This window comes from Rissa tridactyla, chromosome 12 (genome assembly GCF_028500815.1).
Source record: "Rissa tridactyla isolate bRisTri1 chromosome 12, bRisTri1.patW.cur.20221130, whole genome shotgun sequence".
In the NCBI taxonomy this organism is placed as follows: domain Eukaryota; kingdom Metazoa; phylum Chordata; class Aves; order Charadriiformes; family Laridae; genus Rissa; species Rissa tridactyla.
In genome coordinates, this window is record NC_071477.1 from 950,816 (window position 1) to 967,647 (window position 16,832).

The following is a 16,832-nucleotide window of genomic DNA, read 5'->3' on the forward strand; positions in this document are numbered from 1 at the left end:
TGGTTTGATTTAGGGTAGGTTTTGGAGATGGACATTTGAGTGATGTTCTGCAACATCTGAATGTCTCTTCTCTCCCCTGCTTGTTGAAGTTGGATGCTTTCTTGTAGCTTGTATCTTAACCGCTGGTGTGGGCAGAGGTAGTGTAATGTGAGTTTTTGTTTGAGCCAACCCTTTCACAAGAAAAAATCCAGTAAAAGCAGTACCATCCTGGGCCAGCTTCAGGTCGCTAGTCTGCCACGTGAGACTGCTTGTTAGGTACGATAGAAGACTACCAAAAACATGTATTAATAAGCTCTTATAATACACATACAGTCATGTAAAAGTCCATTTATTAAATGCAATTACCAATGCTAGTTAGTAACATTTGATATGGCACTGATTTGCCACTTAGAAACTGTCTCAGTTTTAAGGAAGAGAATTTGCTACCGTTCTTCAAATCAGCGAAGAGTTCTGGCTTGTGGCAATTTATACTCTGCTGCTTTAGGAGAAAAATGGCACAGCCAATCACGTATTAAAGCAAGGAATTTGAGCAAAGACAAGACTAATTAAATAACTAAGAAATATTTAGACTTTTGTCTTTTGATCAAAGTAATTCCTGTTATATCATTTTGGTTGGATAAAAGCAACTGCATTATATGAGGCTTTCGACAGCAGTTTCACCAGGAGGCCAAGGGAACAACAGAGGATTTAGTTTTTTGAATACATCATGTCCACACTTAGCTGTTTTGTTGTCCGCATCGCTGTGAGATGATACTTGCTCAATACTGTTAGAGAATTTAATATAAGCTCTAGACCCAAATATTGAGTATAGTTTTTCCTTCCCAATATGTCTACCTAACTTATATTTTAAAAAACTATACAGGGATTTACATACAGAGTTTCCGTGATTAAGTCAGTATGATTTAAATACTGCGCATCAAGGCAGACAACACTTTCATGGGTAAGTTACTTTAAGTTGTAAATTATCTAAAGGCAGCTCTGTATTTATTTGGCTTTGAAGACATTGCGTGTGGCTATCTATCTGGGCTAGTCTTGCAGAACTGCCTGATGGTGTTGAGCTGTGAAAGAGTTTTAGATGACGACTATGTAAACAAAAAAAGGTGGTGCTGGGAAGCTTCCACACATAGTGGTTCCTAAACAGAAAGACGTACGCTAGAGCATCAAGGAAGTATAGGATCTCCATACGCACAGTCCTCTTCAATAGCAAGATTGTACTGTCCTCCTCTTCCACCTTTGTATGCACTTGTCACAATTCTCAGCCACCCTCTTTCACCCTGTAAAGAATTAATTTGCATTGTGAGTTAGAAAACGTATGCTGTCGAGTCTCTTCTGTCATCCAAATATAAGTGACCTCCAAGTGAACGTAGGAGTTCACTGGAGATGGGTTCACGGGGGCAGTCTGCTTTGCTGAGTTTACAGCCCCCTCATCCATTCCAGCTGCGGGACTTCACTTCTGCCTACAGCTACAGCAATTTACAGTTGCCCATAGCAGGAGCCGCATGTCCTTGGAAGGGTAGCATTTGGGATTGAGTTGAAATGACTCAAGTAACTGTCTGAATACCCTTGTCTTCAGATTAGTTAGGTTTCATTTTTTAATTGCTAGTCTAGCTCAAAGAAAGTTTTACTTTTCTTATCCCCAGGCTCGCCTTGCAGCGTCCTCTTTCCAGGTGAAAAACCCCACCTTTCCTCTGCAGTTGTTGTGCAGACGTGTTTGTCCCATGTTTCCTTACCCAGGGTTCGCCCCATGAGTTACGAACAATCCAGTATTCTGTTCCATTTTCCACGCCCCAGCCAGCCACGGACACGATGTGGTTCACCACAGGCGAGGGGTTGTACTCGCTATAGAGTCCTCCAGTGTAAGCATCCAGCTTCTCAGTAGCCATGATGCCACAGCTGTAACAAAACAGAGAAAGCGTTTTTTATACAAGGGGATCAGGGCAGGGGCCTGGCTGAAAAACTACTGGTTTTCTTGCATTTTGACTTCAGAGCTCAGTTTATCTACAAACAAGCTAAAGTCTGCACATCAGTGCAGAGCTGCCAACACGGGCTGGAGCGGAGAAGTATGTTTCAGGCAGTAGACCGAGTCTCAAGTATTTCAATCCCTGTATTTCTAGTAGACAAACATTTTCTTTTTTCACCATTCAAGACTTTTTTTTTTTTTACCTAATTGGTCCATTAGCATAGATTTCTGCCATCATTTTTTCTCTCCCACTGACAGAGCCATAGTCAGCAACTTTCCAGAGCGTGTAGTTCTTTATCACATGGCATTCTCCAAAAGTGACGCAAGTTCCACACTGGTTAAACTTCTTACACTCTGCAAAAGAAGAGTGAGATAATCACTGCAAGAGAATGCTTTTCGTCAAGTGAATTAATGATACAAGACTAGGCTTTGTTTTCTTTTAACTTATTTGAGGCAGATATTAACAACTTAAGAGTAAATACTGATACACACTCTTTCTGCAAACCACATTACAAGTCCCTACAATCGCTAGTTATTATTCTTCACTTCACAGGCCTAAGTGCTTTGATGAGAAACGTTTCAGATGTGCTTCTCTCTAGATGCAGACACTATTCCAGTCACGCGTGGCCAGACAAAAGTTACTTTTCTCCTTTGTTTAGCTTGAAGTGACACTTGTAAATATTTCAGTATATCAGAGATTGTATATCACGGATTTAAGAGATTAAGTTAAAACAATTTAGCTGTGCAAACTTGTCTGAGCATGATTTAACACTCTGCTGTCTGGCTGGAGACAAGAGACACACAGCCTGCAAAGAAAACCTGTTCTGTCAGTCAAACGCAAAGGCAGGAACCAGCACCATGGAAACCCAAGAAACTACCTTTTTTTTTTTTTTAAATTAAGATCTGCTAAACCTGGGATGAAACCTGACAGCAAAGCAAATGAGCATCGTACTTTGATCCTTAGCTTGGTAGTTGTTGCAGGTCTCGTCTGGAATGCCATGGTCGTGGGCGTACTTCCACACGCCCGCGTGGTCTCCACCCTCGCAGGATCCGGCATCGGCGCAGTCAATCACGTTCTGAACAGAGAGGTAGGCAGAAGGCCACGCACCTTTTCTCTTTATGTTGATTCGATCTGTAGGGATAAGAAATCGGGTTTTGTTGGTGGAATACGTGGGTGGTTACACACTGCAATTAATGTTCAAACTGTCTGTTCTGCCGAGCCCGTAACTGTGCGCAGGCACCAGCGCTTGTGGCTGGAAAAGCCCCTGCTGCCGGCAGCGGGGCACACGGCGGGACCCAACTCAAACCAGCAGCCTGGGTTACTGGTGTGGGCTTGTATTAGAAGCTTTTTCCATTAAAAACTCAGCAAACATACGCAGATGAGTAAGATCTGTTTAGAGCCTTGAAGTGCCCCTTTAATTCATGTCACAGCTTCTGAAAGCTTCCAGATCTGTTTCTGGCTTTGACAGCAGTTTTCAAATACACATCATAAAGGCAGCTCTCGCTGCTCTCTACAGGAGTAGATTTATGCATAAACCCACGCAGAGGGTCACAAGCCCCTCCAGCCCAGGTCTCTGGCTCCCAGACACACTCTTCACAAACTTAAAGCAAGGAAAAGCTTTCTGAAGTATATCCTTGCTGTTGTGTCAACGTCTCGCTGTTATCCTGCCATCTTGGACAGGCATCGCCGCTTTGCTGCCTTATTTTGTCAGAAAGGACTAGCTTACTTGGCAGAAAAGCTTCCTGATGAGTATTTATAAACTGCCGCTCCCCGTGCATTAACAGTCTTAGCTGATGCTGCTGTAGTACTTTTAATCCTATTAGTGCTAACAACGCCCGGCTATACTTGGGAGGACGGGGAGGTGTTATCCCAGTCGCTCTTCCCCCAACAAGAGAAGGAATGAACACTTCAGCTATTCCCAGCAGTTCAGAAAAAACACCCTGATTTTTAAAGTCCACCTTTTATGCTTATAAAGATGCACATAGTGGCATACCTATGGGTACAATTAAGCTTTAAGCAAAGTTCTATAATTAAATATTTTATCTGTCCTAGTACTTCACTACCTCATGGCAGGTTTCATACATGCCTGTATTCTTGTACTGCTTAAGAACGGATCCTTTCGCGATTCCCGCTGCCTGCTCACACCTGCCTTGTCTTCCCCTTCCTGCACAATTTCCTCTGTTTCTCCTCCATGGTTAATGCCCTGACAGCCCCCTGCACACACAGTGCTTCTGCAGCACGGTACTGCTGCGGGCAAATCATCACGTATCCTCTCTAGAGAGAATATTTCTCCAATTGAAGCAAACCCCTACTTCCCTTTTCCCAAGAAAAAGGCTGATAGAAAGCTCTCTGCTGTCCGTGCGCTGTGGTAGTTGGGGCATTTGCATGCCAGGGCTCTTGAAGCCGATACCCTGCGGGCCTTTCCAGCGAAAGGCGACTTCTCTCGCTTCCTCAGATCCAGGCACGGCTGCAGCAGCCCCTTGCTGCTGTCGATGCCGTGCGACGGGCCGAGGTACCAAAAACGGGAAGGAGATGCGATAACTGCTTTCACATCTGCTGCTGCCATCACCACACTTCCCAGGGGGGCAGAAGCCCCCGCGCCTACTCCAGGGCGCAGTGCGGGTCCGGCAGGGGCTGTGACTGCGTTCCTTCTGCAGACAGTGTTTGAGCCGTGCCCCCCTCATGTGGTTCTGAGGATGGGGAGGGCCTCGCTGACGGCTTTGTCTGCTGAAACCAAACCTCACCTTCGGCTGGGGCATCCCCCTGCGCCTGCTGCATCCACACACCTCCCAGCCCGGGTTCTGCTGTGTCAGTCACTGGGGATGACGTGCTGGTTCCCGGGGGGGGGTCGGGCCGTACCTGCCAGGGCGCTGGTGCTGCCGTGAGCCCAGCAGGACCCGCAGTACCGGGGGATGTGCTGGTTCCGCGTGGTGCTGGCGAAGTTGACGCCGTTGACGTTCCTCCAGTCCCAGCTCCGGGGCAGCGCTGCCGCCCGCAGGGACTCGTGCGGGCGGGGGTAGGTCCTGCGGGGGCGGGGGGGAAGGCACCAGCTGCCGGGCTGCCCGTGCCGGTGCCCAGCGAGGGGCTCCTTGGATATTTATTTTTTTTTTTTCCCCCCAAAAAAAACCGGCTTTCGGGGGTTTCGGAACGAGGCTGCGAGCGGCCGGCGCGGGTCACGTGACAGCGGACAGGGTGACCCGGCCCTGCCCGCGCCGCCTCGTGACCGCCGCGGCCACCCGGGAACCCCCGCCACCCCCCGGGGAGAGACCCCGGCCTCCCCCCGCACCGGGCAGAGACCCGAACCCGCGCACCGGGGAGAGACCTGAACCCCCCCGCACCGGGGAGAGACCCGAACCCGCGCACCGGGGAGACCCTCCGACACACACACCCCCGCCCCGACCCACCCCGCGGAGACCCCCGGGCCCCCCCCGCCCCGGGGAGACCCCCGAGCTCCCCCTGCGGCGGGGAAACTCCCCGAAGTGGGGAGACCCGCGACACCCCCCGGGCGGCGGGGCCGGGGCCGCCCGCACCTGGGCGCCGCCCGCACCTGGGAGCCCCCCGAGGCCGGGCGATGCCGGGTTTGCAAAGCCCCGGTGCGGGCGGGCGCCGCGGCTGCCCCTGCTCCGGGCTCGGCTCCGCGCCGCCGCCGGGAGGGGGCCGGGGCCGGGTCTCACCTGAGGCCGGGGTCCCGGCGCGGGGCCGGCCTGTAGCAGCGCTGCCCCTCCCTGAAGTGGAGGCCGGCGCGGGCGGGGGCGCAGAGGCAGCCCCAGAGCAGCAGCAGGAGGGACGCGAGGCGGCGGCGCCGCTCCGCCATGCTGCGGCCGGCGGGGCTCCGGCGGGGCTGCGGGACCGGGGCGGGCGGCGGGGAGGGGCCGGGGCCGGGCGGGGCGGGCCCGGGCGGGGCTCGGCTCGTCGGGGCGGGGGTCGGGGGGCGGGATGCGGAGCCTCCCTCGAGTTCCTTCTGTCGTGACCGAGGGGTGTCGGCTGGGAGCGGGACGGTCGCGGGGTCCCTCCTAATGGCAGCTAATTAACGTCTCGGGGGATGAGGAAGAGCGGGGGGGCGCAGGGAGCGGGGGGACCCGGGGGAGTCTCCATCGCACACCCGACGAAGTGGAGCGATTCTGGTGACACGCACCCAGGAAAAAAGGGGGGGAAGGAGAAGCTGTTAAAGCGCTGTGGTGGCTGGGCGCGCAGCTGCAGTCGCCCAGGGCCTGGGGCAGGAGGGGGCTCGGGGCAGCAGCCCCTGGGTGACAGAGGTACGGGGTTCTTTACCTTCGGCCGGGCCCGGCAGCACGGCGTCGGGCTGTGCCCTGCCACCGGCTGCTCTCGTGGAGGGGGCAGGACGGGGGGACCTTGGAGGGGCAATTTTGCTACTCCCAGGTTTTGAATTTCTCAAGCTCTTTTGTGCTACAGTTTACAAAGGAATTCAGGCCTGTGCCCATTTTCTGTACGCTATTCTTTAGGGTTCAGGACGTTTGAAGGTTCTTTACTATCTGCTACTTTCAATAGTGAAAGCCTGCAGGGGTTTAAGTGTCCGTGTGGGTGGGCTGCTGGTGCCTCTTCTCCATACGCTGGGTAGAGCGTTCATGTTTGGTGAACAGGTTTAGTAAACCGCAGCCAGTTCTTCCCTCCGAGCGGGTCTTCCTCAGCTCTCGGCACTTTCCACAAAAGGTGTGAGATTTATTAGCTCCACGTTATGCACAGAGAGACTGAGGCACCCAGACCGACAGCGGTGCAGGACCAGCCTGGCCACCGTGCTGCCGGCCATGGCAATCATCGATGGACCAAACGCAGCAGGGCCCCGTTGTGGCGGCCGGGACGAGCGAGGCAAGACCCCGCAGGTGGATTCACGTCCCGCCAGCCCCGATTTCGCCAGGCCGTGGATCTGCGGCGCGGGGAAGGTAACGAGCTGCTCAGTTCCACTCTGGTTGTACCAAGACCTATTTGCTTGACGTACAGGCTCCTTGCACCCATGGCACCTCCTTTGGCCCGGCTGCCAGCGGGAGGCAGTCTTTAAGTGGTTTTTCTTACTAAGTGCAATGCAAATGTGAAGTAGGGAGTCTTTATTGCCTGTCGAATGCAACATTTTTTGGGTAGCATTCCTGATGTAGCTGGGATTAGTTGAGACCAGTGTCAGCTCGTCTGGTAACCATTCGCAGATCCCTCCCGGATTATCTGGTGGCCTGTAGCCAGGCTTATCTCAAGCTGGACAAGCTTTCTTCTCAACAATCTGCCCAGCTGCTGTGGAAAGCTAGTTCCTCCCAAGCAAACCATATGGAAAAAAAAGTGTCCCTGAATGCCTCCCCGCACATGCGTATTTGTTGCCAGTGCGTTCTGTGGTGGCATTGGAAAAAAAAAAAACTACAACCAAGAAAAGCAGAAGCAAAAAAAACCCCAGTAACCAAAGAAGCCTGGGGTGTTTGTGGTCTTAGCTTGCGCCCGTCACCGGGGCGTTGTGCCCGGGCCTGATATTGGGCATGGCGGGACAGGCTGTGCCGGGGCCAGGCTGCTCCTCGTCCCCGCGGCGGCACAGGTCCCCCCAGCCCAGCCCTCGCCAGCAGCCCCACGCCGGCCGTGGTCCGGGCAGCACCTCCGCCATGGCCGGGAGCTCGCGGCAGCTCCAGCCTCCAGCTTCTCCCAGCTCAGCAGTGGCAGCCCGCGGACAAAACCCACGGAGGAACCGGCTTTTCATAGATCAAGTCTGGTGTAAAGAGATACTCGGGGCTTCCCCAAGCAGAAATGCAGTTTGAGGGAGGGAAAAGAGGCACAAACCCGTCTCTGCTGCTCAGAGCGCCTCAGGTGCTTTGTGTCATGGGCCACAATTTTTAAGACTCCGCTAGGAAGTGCTTTAGAGGAGGCAAGTGATTCCAGGGAGCTATTTTTAACAAGCGAAAACCCCATGTTAAGTGATTGCGTATTTCTTTCACTTCCCTTTTTCTTTTTGTCTTTGTGAGATGTTTGTGACTATAGAATCATAGAATGGTTAGAGTTGGAATATATTTACTGCTGAAATTATTTTGCCAAATTTTTTGGGCAGTGAATGAGCATCTTCAGCCGCTTCGTAAGTTGTGGCTATTGTAGATGACTACACCGAATATTGCAAGTTGTATTTATCTGCTGGCAGCAGCTCTGACACGTTGTGTCCGTGCAGCAATGGAATAGACAACTCAGAATTGAACTATTACTTCTAGCTAAGCATCACTGCAGAAAACAAATATGAAATGTGCATGAATAAAGTGAAATTCACTTTCGAAGTAAATGCCCAAATAACCTTTCCAGTATTTTGTCTCAGGAAATTGTAGAAGGTGCCCACTGCCATTGTAGTAAGTACCTCTGCTGTGGCAATGGAAACCACTGTTACGTTGTCTTGCTGAGCAAACTAAGCTGTTTAGAGGATACTTATTTTTTGGAAAATGATAAAACTATTGTGTTCTAAGGGAAAAAATTAAACTGAATTTAAAGTCTTGCTTTTATTGCTCCCCGCTGAGGAGGGCTCATGGCTTGGCAGAGGATGACAGAGCATTCGCTGTTCCGTTTTTTGCCGTGCTCTCCTGGTGCTAAACTTTGCCTTCAGAGCAGTTGGCTGTTCCCCCCTTGGCTGGTGGAAGAAGTGGAAGTCGTCTGTGGCGGGGAAGTCTGGAACAAGCTGATTTTTCTTTTGGAGCAAGATGGAAGCTCAGAGATTCCTTATCTCTAGCACCCCATGAAGGGGGTAGTTTCAGTGAGTCAAGTCCTTCCACTGACATCTTTTTGTACAAAATAATTTAAGGTGCTTTCCTAATTATAGTTCCTTTCCCTATCCTTAAAAGGAACACTTGCAAAGCACTGACAGTTGCCTGACACGTAGTAAAACTCCTCTAAGCTTGCAGAAGACAGCCCGATCTGGGGTTCTGTTGCTCAGCGATATTAGCCCTGTTTATCAGCAGGCAACAGGAGCGGGCCCTGTTTTGCTCAGCCTCGCACCGTTTCCTTTGCTGCAGAGAAACGTTTCGCACAGAGGACACTATGGTTAGCTGCAGTGGAACGGGGTTTCCACCTCTGGCATTTTCCTGGCAAGTTCTGAAGCACTACGTCTCAGATATACAAGAAAAAGAAATACAAGAAATACTGTGTTTCTTCATGTCAGGAAAGGAAGAGAGAGGGAGCATCTGTGCAAGTTAGTCACAAGTTAATTCAGACTTTTAGATCAGCTGAAATTGGTGGATTCTTATTAAATGTTTAATGAACATACATCACTGAGATTTCAGTCTTATGTTTATGTTTTACAAAGGTTTTTACAAGGGTTTTTTTTTATTACTGAGCCTGTCCCGTTACCCCTCCGTCGTGCAGCTAGACGCTGGCAATGGTGCTTATTAGCGACCTGTGGGTTTGCCTGGCAGCGCGCTGAACGGCGTGATTGTAGGAGGCTACGGCTCGAAAGTTGTTACTGTTTTTATTACGGATGTTGTCCTGTATGACTCATATGATGTTGAAATTTAAATTTTGTGGCAGAAGCACATGTAGTTAATGAATTAAGATCACTCATTTTAGGCTATAGCTGCTCTGTATGGGTATATCTTTGTATATATATTAAATATAAAATAATGAAGCACAAATGCAGCGTGCAGATATTCATGAGTCACACTGCTGCACAGAGAACTCAAATGCATAGTAAGGGGGGGTGACAATTTTCTTTTCTGAGCCACTCAGCCAGCAATGCACCTGCACCCTGTACCTGGGCACGGTGCCGCCCTGCACGCAGCAGCCCCAGGGGTGGCTACTCCCCCCGCTGCCCGGGGCACGGTCCCGCCGCTATAAAAAGGCCCCTCGGGCGGACGGCGCTGGGTGTAGCTGATACAGCAGCAGAAGGAGCTTGTGCCGGGGACAGCCACCGCAAACCCTGGGTTGGGTGGTAGCCACCGACAGGTCCAAGCTACACAGAATGCGTGAAATCGTGCACCTTCAGATCGGCCAGTGCGGGAACCAAATTGGAGCTAAGGTAAGGTCTCTGCACTATTGGTCATTAGTAATAATTGCTGCCAGTGGCAGCAGGTCAAACGTCGTTAACAGACGGGGACTTTGGAGGGAGAACAAGTGCTTCGTTAACTCAGTGGTAGCAGCCAATATGAGTGTTTTGATGGGACTGTCATAAGACGGGCTTGCTCCTCCTGCAAAGCTTAATGTTAAGACCGTCAAAGAGTGAAACACCTGCAAGAACTATGGCACCAAGATCAAAAGTGCTGCAGAGCGTTCCTGCTGGGACTCGCATTCCCGGGGGCACTAATCGAGTCTGCAAAATACCGGGACAGGGGAAGGAGCCAGTAATTCCAGGGCTGCGAAGTCGTGACACCAGTGCTTTAGTTCGGCCAGAGAGCAGTGACTCTGCCACGTTACAGTCATTAATGTGGGATTGTGCTGCCCAGCAGAATGCCCTGTGCTGTCAGTCACCAATCAGCATTTTCTGAGCGGCACAAAGGGTGTTGAGGAGTCTGGCCTTGCTGGCCTCGTGGCCTTGGGAATATTTTTGTGTAGGTCAAACTGCTGTGCTGTTACTCGGAGAGACGTCGCTCATTGCTGACTTTGTGTGCCAGGAGCAAAAAAGCCACCATTGCTTTTTGCTGTGTGATGTCCTTTTTTTTTTTTTTCTAATTGATTAATAGGAAGTTGTCAAAAAAAAGTATTTGTGTTAATTTGGGGCTGGGGGAGGGTGTCTTTGAAGACACGTGATAGCTGAAGGATTGTTCTGTTGTGTTCTTCCTCCATTTCTTGCTCCCACAAATCTCACCTCGATGCCTTTTATTGGCACACGAAGCTGTGGATGGCTGGGGGAAGGCATGTTAGACCCAGGTAGTTTGGGTGCAGCCAGTGTGATAGGTAAAAGGTTTATATTTTTTTCTGTTGGCTTTGACCTGGAAACTGCTTGTGTCTAACACGGCCTGTAGAAAAGCGAGTGTGTGTGCGCGCGCACACACACACACACCACCATGCACATGTTGGCAATGGTGTATTTGCACCCTCAAAATGAGACTGGATGCTAAACCAGGAGACCATTAAAAGTGAAATACCCTGGTCGTTGTAGTGGCGGGTGTGTCACGTTAACGCGGCAGCGGCTGCTGCCCAGATAAGAGCCCCCGCACAGGACACCCATATGAGTGTCAAGATAGGACACCCAGGACCAACAGCTGCTTGTGGAAACCATTGCTCACGTACCAGTTTGTCGGAGCTGGCTTTGCCGTGCCACAGTCCCACGGGGGCATGACAGGCCCCCAGGTAACCCCCCCACCCCCATCCTGACTTTTCTGTTAAGCTCATACCAACTACTACCTGTGTTATTTAAGCTAATAACGGGTGATAGCTAAGCAGCGTAAATGGTCTACGAAACTTTTCCCTTGTGCTTATTTGGGGGGGGGGAGGAGGCGGACCCTGCTCTGAGCTAACACGTAAATGGCAAAGCATCCCCCCGCCAGGCAGCGTCCCCCTTCCCTGCAGTCAGGCACGAGCGCGGCAGGGCTGGTGCTCTACACGTTGTGCTTAAGAAAACTAGTCTTTATGAATGCGTTGAACCTCTTTCGTTTTCCAGTTCTGGGAGGTGATAAGTGATGAACACGGCATTGACATCGCTGGAAACTACCGTGGGGATGCGTCGCTGCAGCTCGAGCGAATTAACGTCTACTTCAATGAGGCTTACTGTAAGTGCTCGGCACTGCTAGGGCATCGGCACAGCAATTTGCAGAGCCAACATGAAGGTTAAAATAAGCAATTAAAAAAACCAAAAATCCCCAGATCACTGTAGGTGGCGTGGGTTTTTCAGACTAGATTATAAACCTGTCTCTTTGACTTCTAACAGTAATTGTTTGCCCTCATTTTCTTTTGTCCTAGCCCATAAATACGTGCCCCGTTCTATCTTGGTGGACCTGGAGCCCGGTACGATGGACAGTGTACGGTCTAGCAAAATAGGCCCACTCTTTCGCCCTGACAATTTCATTCATGGTATGTAGAGCATGCTGGCAGCAAACTGACTACAGTCAGCCCTCCCAGAACGGCCTTTTAGCTCCCAACTTTGTAGCCTTTAAGAATTCTCTTGTTAACTTTGTGGCTGCTCTTTCTTTGACTCTGTTTACAGGAAATTCAGGCGCTGGAAACAACTGGGCCAAGGGCCACTACACAGAAGGCGCTGAACTGATTGAGAACGTCATGGATGTGGTCAGGAATGAGTGTGAGAGCTGTGACTGCCTTCAGGGCTTCCAGCTCATCCATTCACTGGGGGGTGGTACAGGCTCAGGTATGGGCACACTCCTCATCAACAAAATCCGAGAAGAATATCCTGACAGGATCATGAACACCTTCAGTGTTGTGCCTTCACCCAAAGTGTCCGACACAGTCGTAGAGCCATATAACGCCATTCTCTCCATCCATCAGCTAATAGAGAATACAGATGAAACCTTTTGCATTGACAACGAAGCTCTATACGATATATGTTTTAGGACTTTAAAGCTCACCAACCCCACCTACGGTGACCTCAACCACCTAGTGTCCCTAACCATGAGTGGTGTCACAACCTCCCTCCGCTTTCCTGGTCAGCTGAATGCAGATCTGCGGAAGCTGGCCGTTAACATGGTGCCCTTTCCTCGCCTCCACTTCTTTATGCCGGGCTTTGCTCCACTGACGGCTCGAGGCAGCCAACAGTACAGAGCCCTCTCGGTGCCGGAGCTTACTCAGCAGATGTTTGATGCCCGCAACATGATGGCAGCCTGCGACCCTCGTCGTGGCCGGTACTTGACCGTGGCGTGCATCTTCAGAGGCCGAATGTCTACCAGAGAGGTGGATGAGCAGCTGCTGGCTGTCCAGACCAAGAATAGTTCCTACTTTGTGGAGTGGATCCCTAATAATGTCAAAGTGGCCGTGTGTGACATACCCCCGCGAGGACTGAAGATGGCAGCGACCTTTATTGGCAATAACACAGCCATTCAGGAGCTCTTCATCAGGGTTTCCGAACAGTTCTCAGCCATGTTCAGAAGAAAAGCGTTTCTCCACTGGTACACGGGGGAAGGCATGGATGAGATGGAATTTTCTGAAGCAGAAGGTAACACCAATGACCTCGTGTCCGAGTACCAGCAGTACCAGGATGCCACTGCAGATGTTGAGGAATATGAAGAGGTAGAAGTGGAAGCCAGCCCGGAAAAGGAAGCAGCATAAAAACAATGGTAATGTCAAAACACTCTCCAAACGAGCCTCTTGGCACTCACTAAAGAAAAGGCAGTAGCCATCAGCTGCATGCTGAAAATAACACCTTTCTTAAGAATTTCTTCTCTGCATCTGGCCAGAACATACCCAATATTAAATACAGTGCTTTTGAAATTAACGGCAGCTATGCTTTACTCCCCCGAGCAACTGTTGTCACTGAATCTCTCCCGAAGAGCCGCTATGAAGACAAGTCGTCTCCTAACAGCCTTCCTTGTAAACGGAGTCACTTTCAGAGTATTACCACCATCCACTGAGGGTCATACGCAGCCCCTCTGCCTGTACGTATCGGGGTCAGCAACAGCAAAACATGCCATCAACTCATCAGCTTTATTTATTCTGGGGCAGACACCGTCCTGCTCCATCCGTGCCCCTGTTGCAGAGAGGCAGGGCCCCCCCGCAGCGACCCACGGCTGCCATGCCCAGCTCCTGCGGCTGGGGGGGACAACGGGGGAAAAAGACTGAATGTGCACAGTCTTACTTTTTTTTTTTAAAAAAGTATTTTACTAGTTCTGTCACATTGCTGGCTTATATTATTGCAGAGCTTGGATTCATTAACCTTGTGTGGTTTGTTTCTATTTCAAACTGTAGATCGAGTTGTATTAGCACACACAGCTGTGAACACTCCGTAAAAGTTTTACTGCGGGTTCCCCCTCGCCCCCCGTGTACTAACTATTGTAAATTTTCTTCCTGTCATTCAGCGCAGCAAAATGGATGGAATGGTTTGCAGCTAGTTAGTAAGTCCCATGGCAATCGCTAAATCAAAACCGTATCTTTACTTCAGGAAAAAAAGTTTCTCGCCATTCACAGCCATCTACTTAAGACTGTATTTATAATATTCTTTAAAATAAAAATTGTATACCATTCTCTAAAATACTTTAATACTTGAAACATTGGATAGACAAAAATCAGTTTATTCTTGTAAGGACTAACTTTTTTTGATGTAACATATATATATGGAGAAATGGAGTTTGTTTTATTATGCTCTTTGAAGAGAGTTTATTAAACTGTGAGTTTGAGTCGACAGCAGAAGTGTCTCAATGACCTGGGAGCTGAAGCCCGTTCCCCTTGTGCAGGGACAGCCGTGGCCCTGCTGTGCAGGCACAGGGCGGCAGGACGCTGCCAGCTCTCCCCAGACCCGTGCTGCTGGCAGTGACCCCCTGCCCCAAGAGCACCCCATCCCTGCCGTTCCCTAGGGAATGCGTGTCCCTCTGCCCCCAGTATCGCGACAATGTGGTAGCGAGGACAAGTGCGAGCTGAGTGACGACAATGTGGTAGCGAGGACAAGTGCCAGCTGAGTGACGGGAGCCCAGACCAGGTTTCCCACACCCCCTTCCCCGCCTCCTGCAGGAGGCCACCTCTCCAGCTCCCCGCCTCGTCACATTGACTTTCACCGCATTAGCGTTGTTCTAAGCACAAACAGAAGATGAACGCCACAACGGCAGAGACTGTTAAAGCCAACAGTGTACCTCTTCCAGCAGAGAGAGATGATTGAGGTATTTTAATTACCAAAATTATATGCCTATATTCTCTATTGATTAGGTTTTAGTGAAGAAAACTTTTCTCCAAAGTAATCATTGAAATAAGGTAGGCAGAAGTTTTAAACAATTAACTCTCTCACTCATCCATGTATCTGAAATATCAGCATGAAATCTGACATGAGATTCGCCTTAAAATAAACGTATGTTGCTCTTGAATGATAGACTGTGATGAAGTCTTCTATTTTTACACAAGTGAAAGATAAATGTCTCTGCAAAGTGGAGTACTTTGTTTCAAGAGGAAGAACACTCTCCACACATTCATTTGTTTAACAGAAATTACTTTTATTAGCATGCTCATTTACATATAGAGGCAAGTCTTACAGTTGACGTGATGACATTGTACTGCAGAGTCTTGAGCTTGCCTGCAGCTTTGCAGTTTGCTGTGAGAGTATTCATGCAGACCAGTTCCTACGAGAGATTTAAAATGTAAGTTATTTGATTTAAGACTATAGACAAGCTATGGTTCAAACAAAAGGTAATAAAATTTAATCCCAGACCTGGAATAGAAGCTGTTCTTAGAAGAGATTTCACCTGCCCGTGATGTATGCAATGTCACAAATAAAGGTACAAGTAGCATCTGTCTTTCGCAGCCAGCCAATAACCCTTACACAAATACGTCTGCTGACTGGGGAAACCGCAGTTCAGAAGCTCTCTTGGCTTAGTGAAGAGACGGGGAACCTATGAACATCGCTACAGAAACCCGCCTGTTTCGCACTAGTCCGTAACAACACTGACCAAACCCCAGATCGATCGAAGCTTGATGGAATCGATCAGCCAACTGACGCGATTACAGTTTCCCATCCCACAGGCAGTCAGGACTCAGACACCCGCACAAGCAGCACTAAAGCCGTCAGCAATCCCTCCCGAACCCCTCAGCAATCCCTTCCCGGCTCACGCAAGAAGATCAAAGCCGATTTCCCATCTACGGCATGAAACGAGCCCAGCAGTTACAGACTGCCATGGACCCGACTCACGCTGGGAGGCCAACGCTCCTCGTATACAACGCTACACCGAGGCGCCCCGGCCCGGTCCATTTACTTACATTTTATTCCTTCTTGGGTTTCACCGTTTTCACAGTGGCCATTGCCGCCCTCTCTGCCTCCGCTTTGTACTGGGGCTTCATGGCCGCTCTGACCGCCTGGGCACAGATCTGGGAGTACCGGATGTAACTACAGACAGGGGGAGGCGAAGCTGAGGGTCAAACGGCTCCCACAGGCCCCTCCGCCCCCGCCTGAGGCGCCGCCGCCACGCCGCCAGCCCAGCCCTCCCCGCCAGCCCCTCGCCTCCGGCCGCCCCATCTATCGCGAGGGAGCCGCGCTCGGCGCCGCGCCGGCGGTACCTGAGGCCGGCCTGCCGCCAGTAGGCCACCATGGCTGCGGGCGTACGGACTCCGCGGCCGGCAAGGTCAGCGCCCACCGGAAGGGGAGAAACGGCCGCGCTGCGCCCTAGCCAATCAACAAGCAGGAGTGATCCCCGCCAATCGCAATCCTAATTGCCTCAGGGAGGCTGACCAATGGCAACTGCTTAGTCGCCCCTCCAGTTACAAGGGCTCTCCTCTGGCAGCGACCAATCAGAGGGCTGAGTGAGCTCTGCGGGGCCCGCCCTTTCCGCCCGAGGTCCCGCGGCGCGGCCGCTGCTCCCCGGGACTCAGCGCTGCCCGCCGCGGGCGGAGGAGGCGGCCGGGGCGCGGCGGACCGGGGCCTGCACTCCCGCGGGAACCGGGGCGAGTGCCTGTTCTCCCTGCTCCCCCTGGTAGGAACCGCCTGGGAAAGGTTTGGTGCCTTCCCTGTTGGGGGGGCCTCAGCCCCGCCTGCAGGCGTGGCCAGCTGCGGCCTACCTCGAGCGTCCAGAAAAGTCAGGGGGTGTGTCGTCTTCCATGGTTCGGAGGCGGGAATTTGCCAGAAATACTCTGCACGTCAATTAAGTAAAGAACATAAATTAAAGCCTGGCTCTTCTATGATGCTAATGGCTAGTTGTGTGGCAATTATGTTACTTACATATTAACACATTCCCAAGTAGTCCTGTTGTAATCTAAGAATCCAAGCAAGTGGTTTAAAGCATGTTTTTTCTAGTTAAATCAGTTGTCGTTATCCATGCCATCAGGTTTTTT

The 16,832-nt window shown here is 50.9% G+C and overlaps 3 protein-coding genes across 5 annotated transcripts; 1 reads left to right on the forward strand and 2 right to left on the reverse strand.

Moving 5' to 3' along the window:
- Positions 1 to 312: 312 nt before the first annotated feature.
- CTSZ (cathepsin Z) lies at positions 313 to 5,810 on the reverse strand. The gene is made up of 6 exons (XM_054218315.1): positions 5,636 to 5,810; positions 4,821 to 4,984; positions 2,913 to 3,092; positions 2,164 to 2,314; positions 1,731 to 1,893; positions 313 to 1,274 (listed from the first exon to the last, which is right to left on the reverse strand). The coding sequence occupies exons 1-6, from the start codon at positions 5,773 to 5,775 to the stop codon at positions 1,161 to 1,163; spliced, it is 912 nt and encodes a 303-aa protein (XP_054074290.1). The 5' UTR covers positions 5,776 to 5,810; the 3' UTR covers positions 313 to 1,160.
- Positions 5,811 to 9,590: 3,780 nt separating this feature from the next.
- Positions 9,591 to 14,207, forward strand: TUBB1 (tubulin beta 1 class VI). Of its 2 annotated transcripts, none has more exons than XM_054218885.1 (4): positions 9,591 to 9,939; positions 11,521 to 11,629; positions 11,820 to 11,930; positions 12,064 to 14,207. In XM_054218885.1, the coding sequence occupies exons 1-4, from the start codon at positions 9,883 to 9,885 to the stop codon at positions 13,134 to 13,136; spliced, it is 1,350 nt and encodes a 449-aa protein (XP_054074860.1). In that variant the 5' UTR covers positions 9,591 to 9,882; the 3' UTR covers positions 13,137 to 14,207. The 2 variants fall into 2 exon arrangements, with proteins under 2 accessions (XP_054074860.1, XP_054074861.1); XM_054218886.1 differs by lacking the exon at positions 9,591 to 9,939 and adding an exon at positions 11,117 to 11,210.
- A 776-nt stretch (positions 14,208 to 14,983) lies between these two features.
- ATP5F1E (ATP synthase F1 subunit epsilon) lies at positions 14,984 to 16,222 on the reverse strand. 2 transcript variants are annotated; one of them, XR_008469055.1, is made up of 4 exons: positions 16,062 to 16,222; positions 15,765 to 15,891; positions 15,220 to 15,379; positions 14,984 to 15,130 (listed from the first exon to the last, which is right to left on the reverse strand). XR_008469055.1 is itself a non-coding variant. In XM_054218890.1 (3 exons), exons 1-2 carry the CDS (start codon positions 16,091 to 16,093, stop codon positions 15,768 to 15,770), a joined length of 156 nt encoding a protein of 51 aa, XP_054074865.1. In that variant the 5' UTR covers positions 16,094 to 16,219; the 3' UTR covers positions 14,984 to 15,130; positions 15,765 to 15,767. The 2 variants fall into 2 exon arrangements, 1 of the variants encoding a protein (XP_054074865.1); XM_054218890.1 differs by lacking the exon at positions 15,220 to 15,379 and having other exon boundaries at positions 16,062 to 16,219.
- Between the last annotated feature and the right edge of the window lie 610 nt (positions 16,223 to 16,832).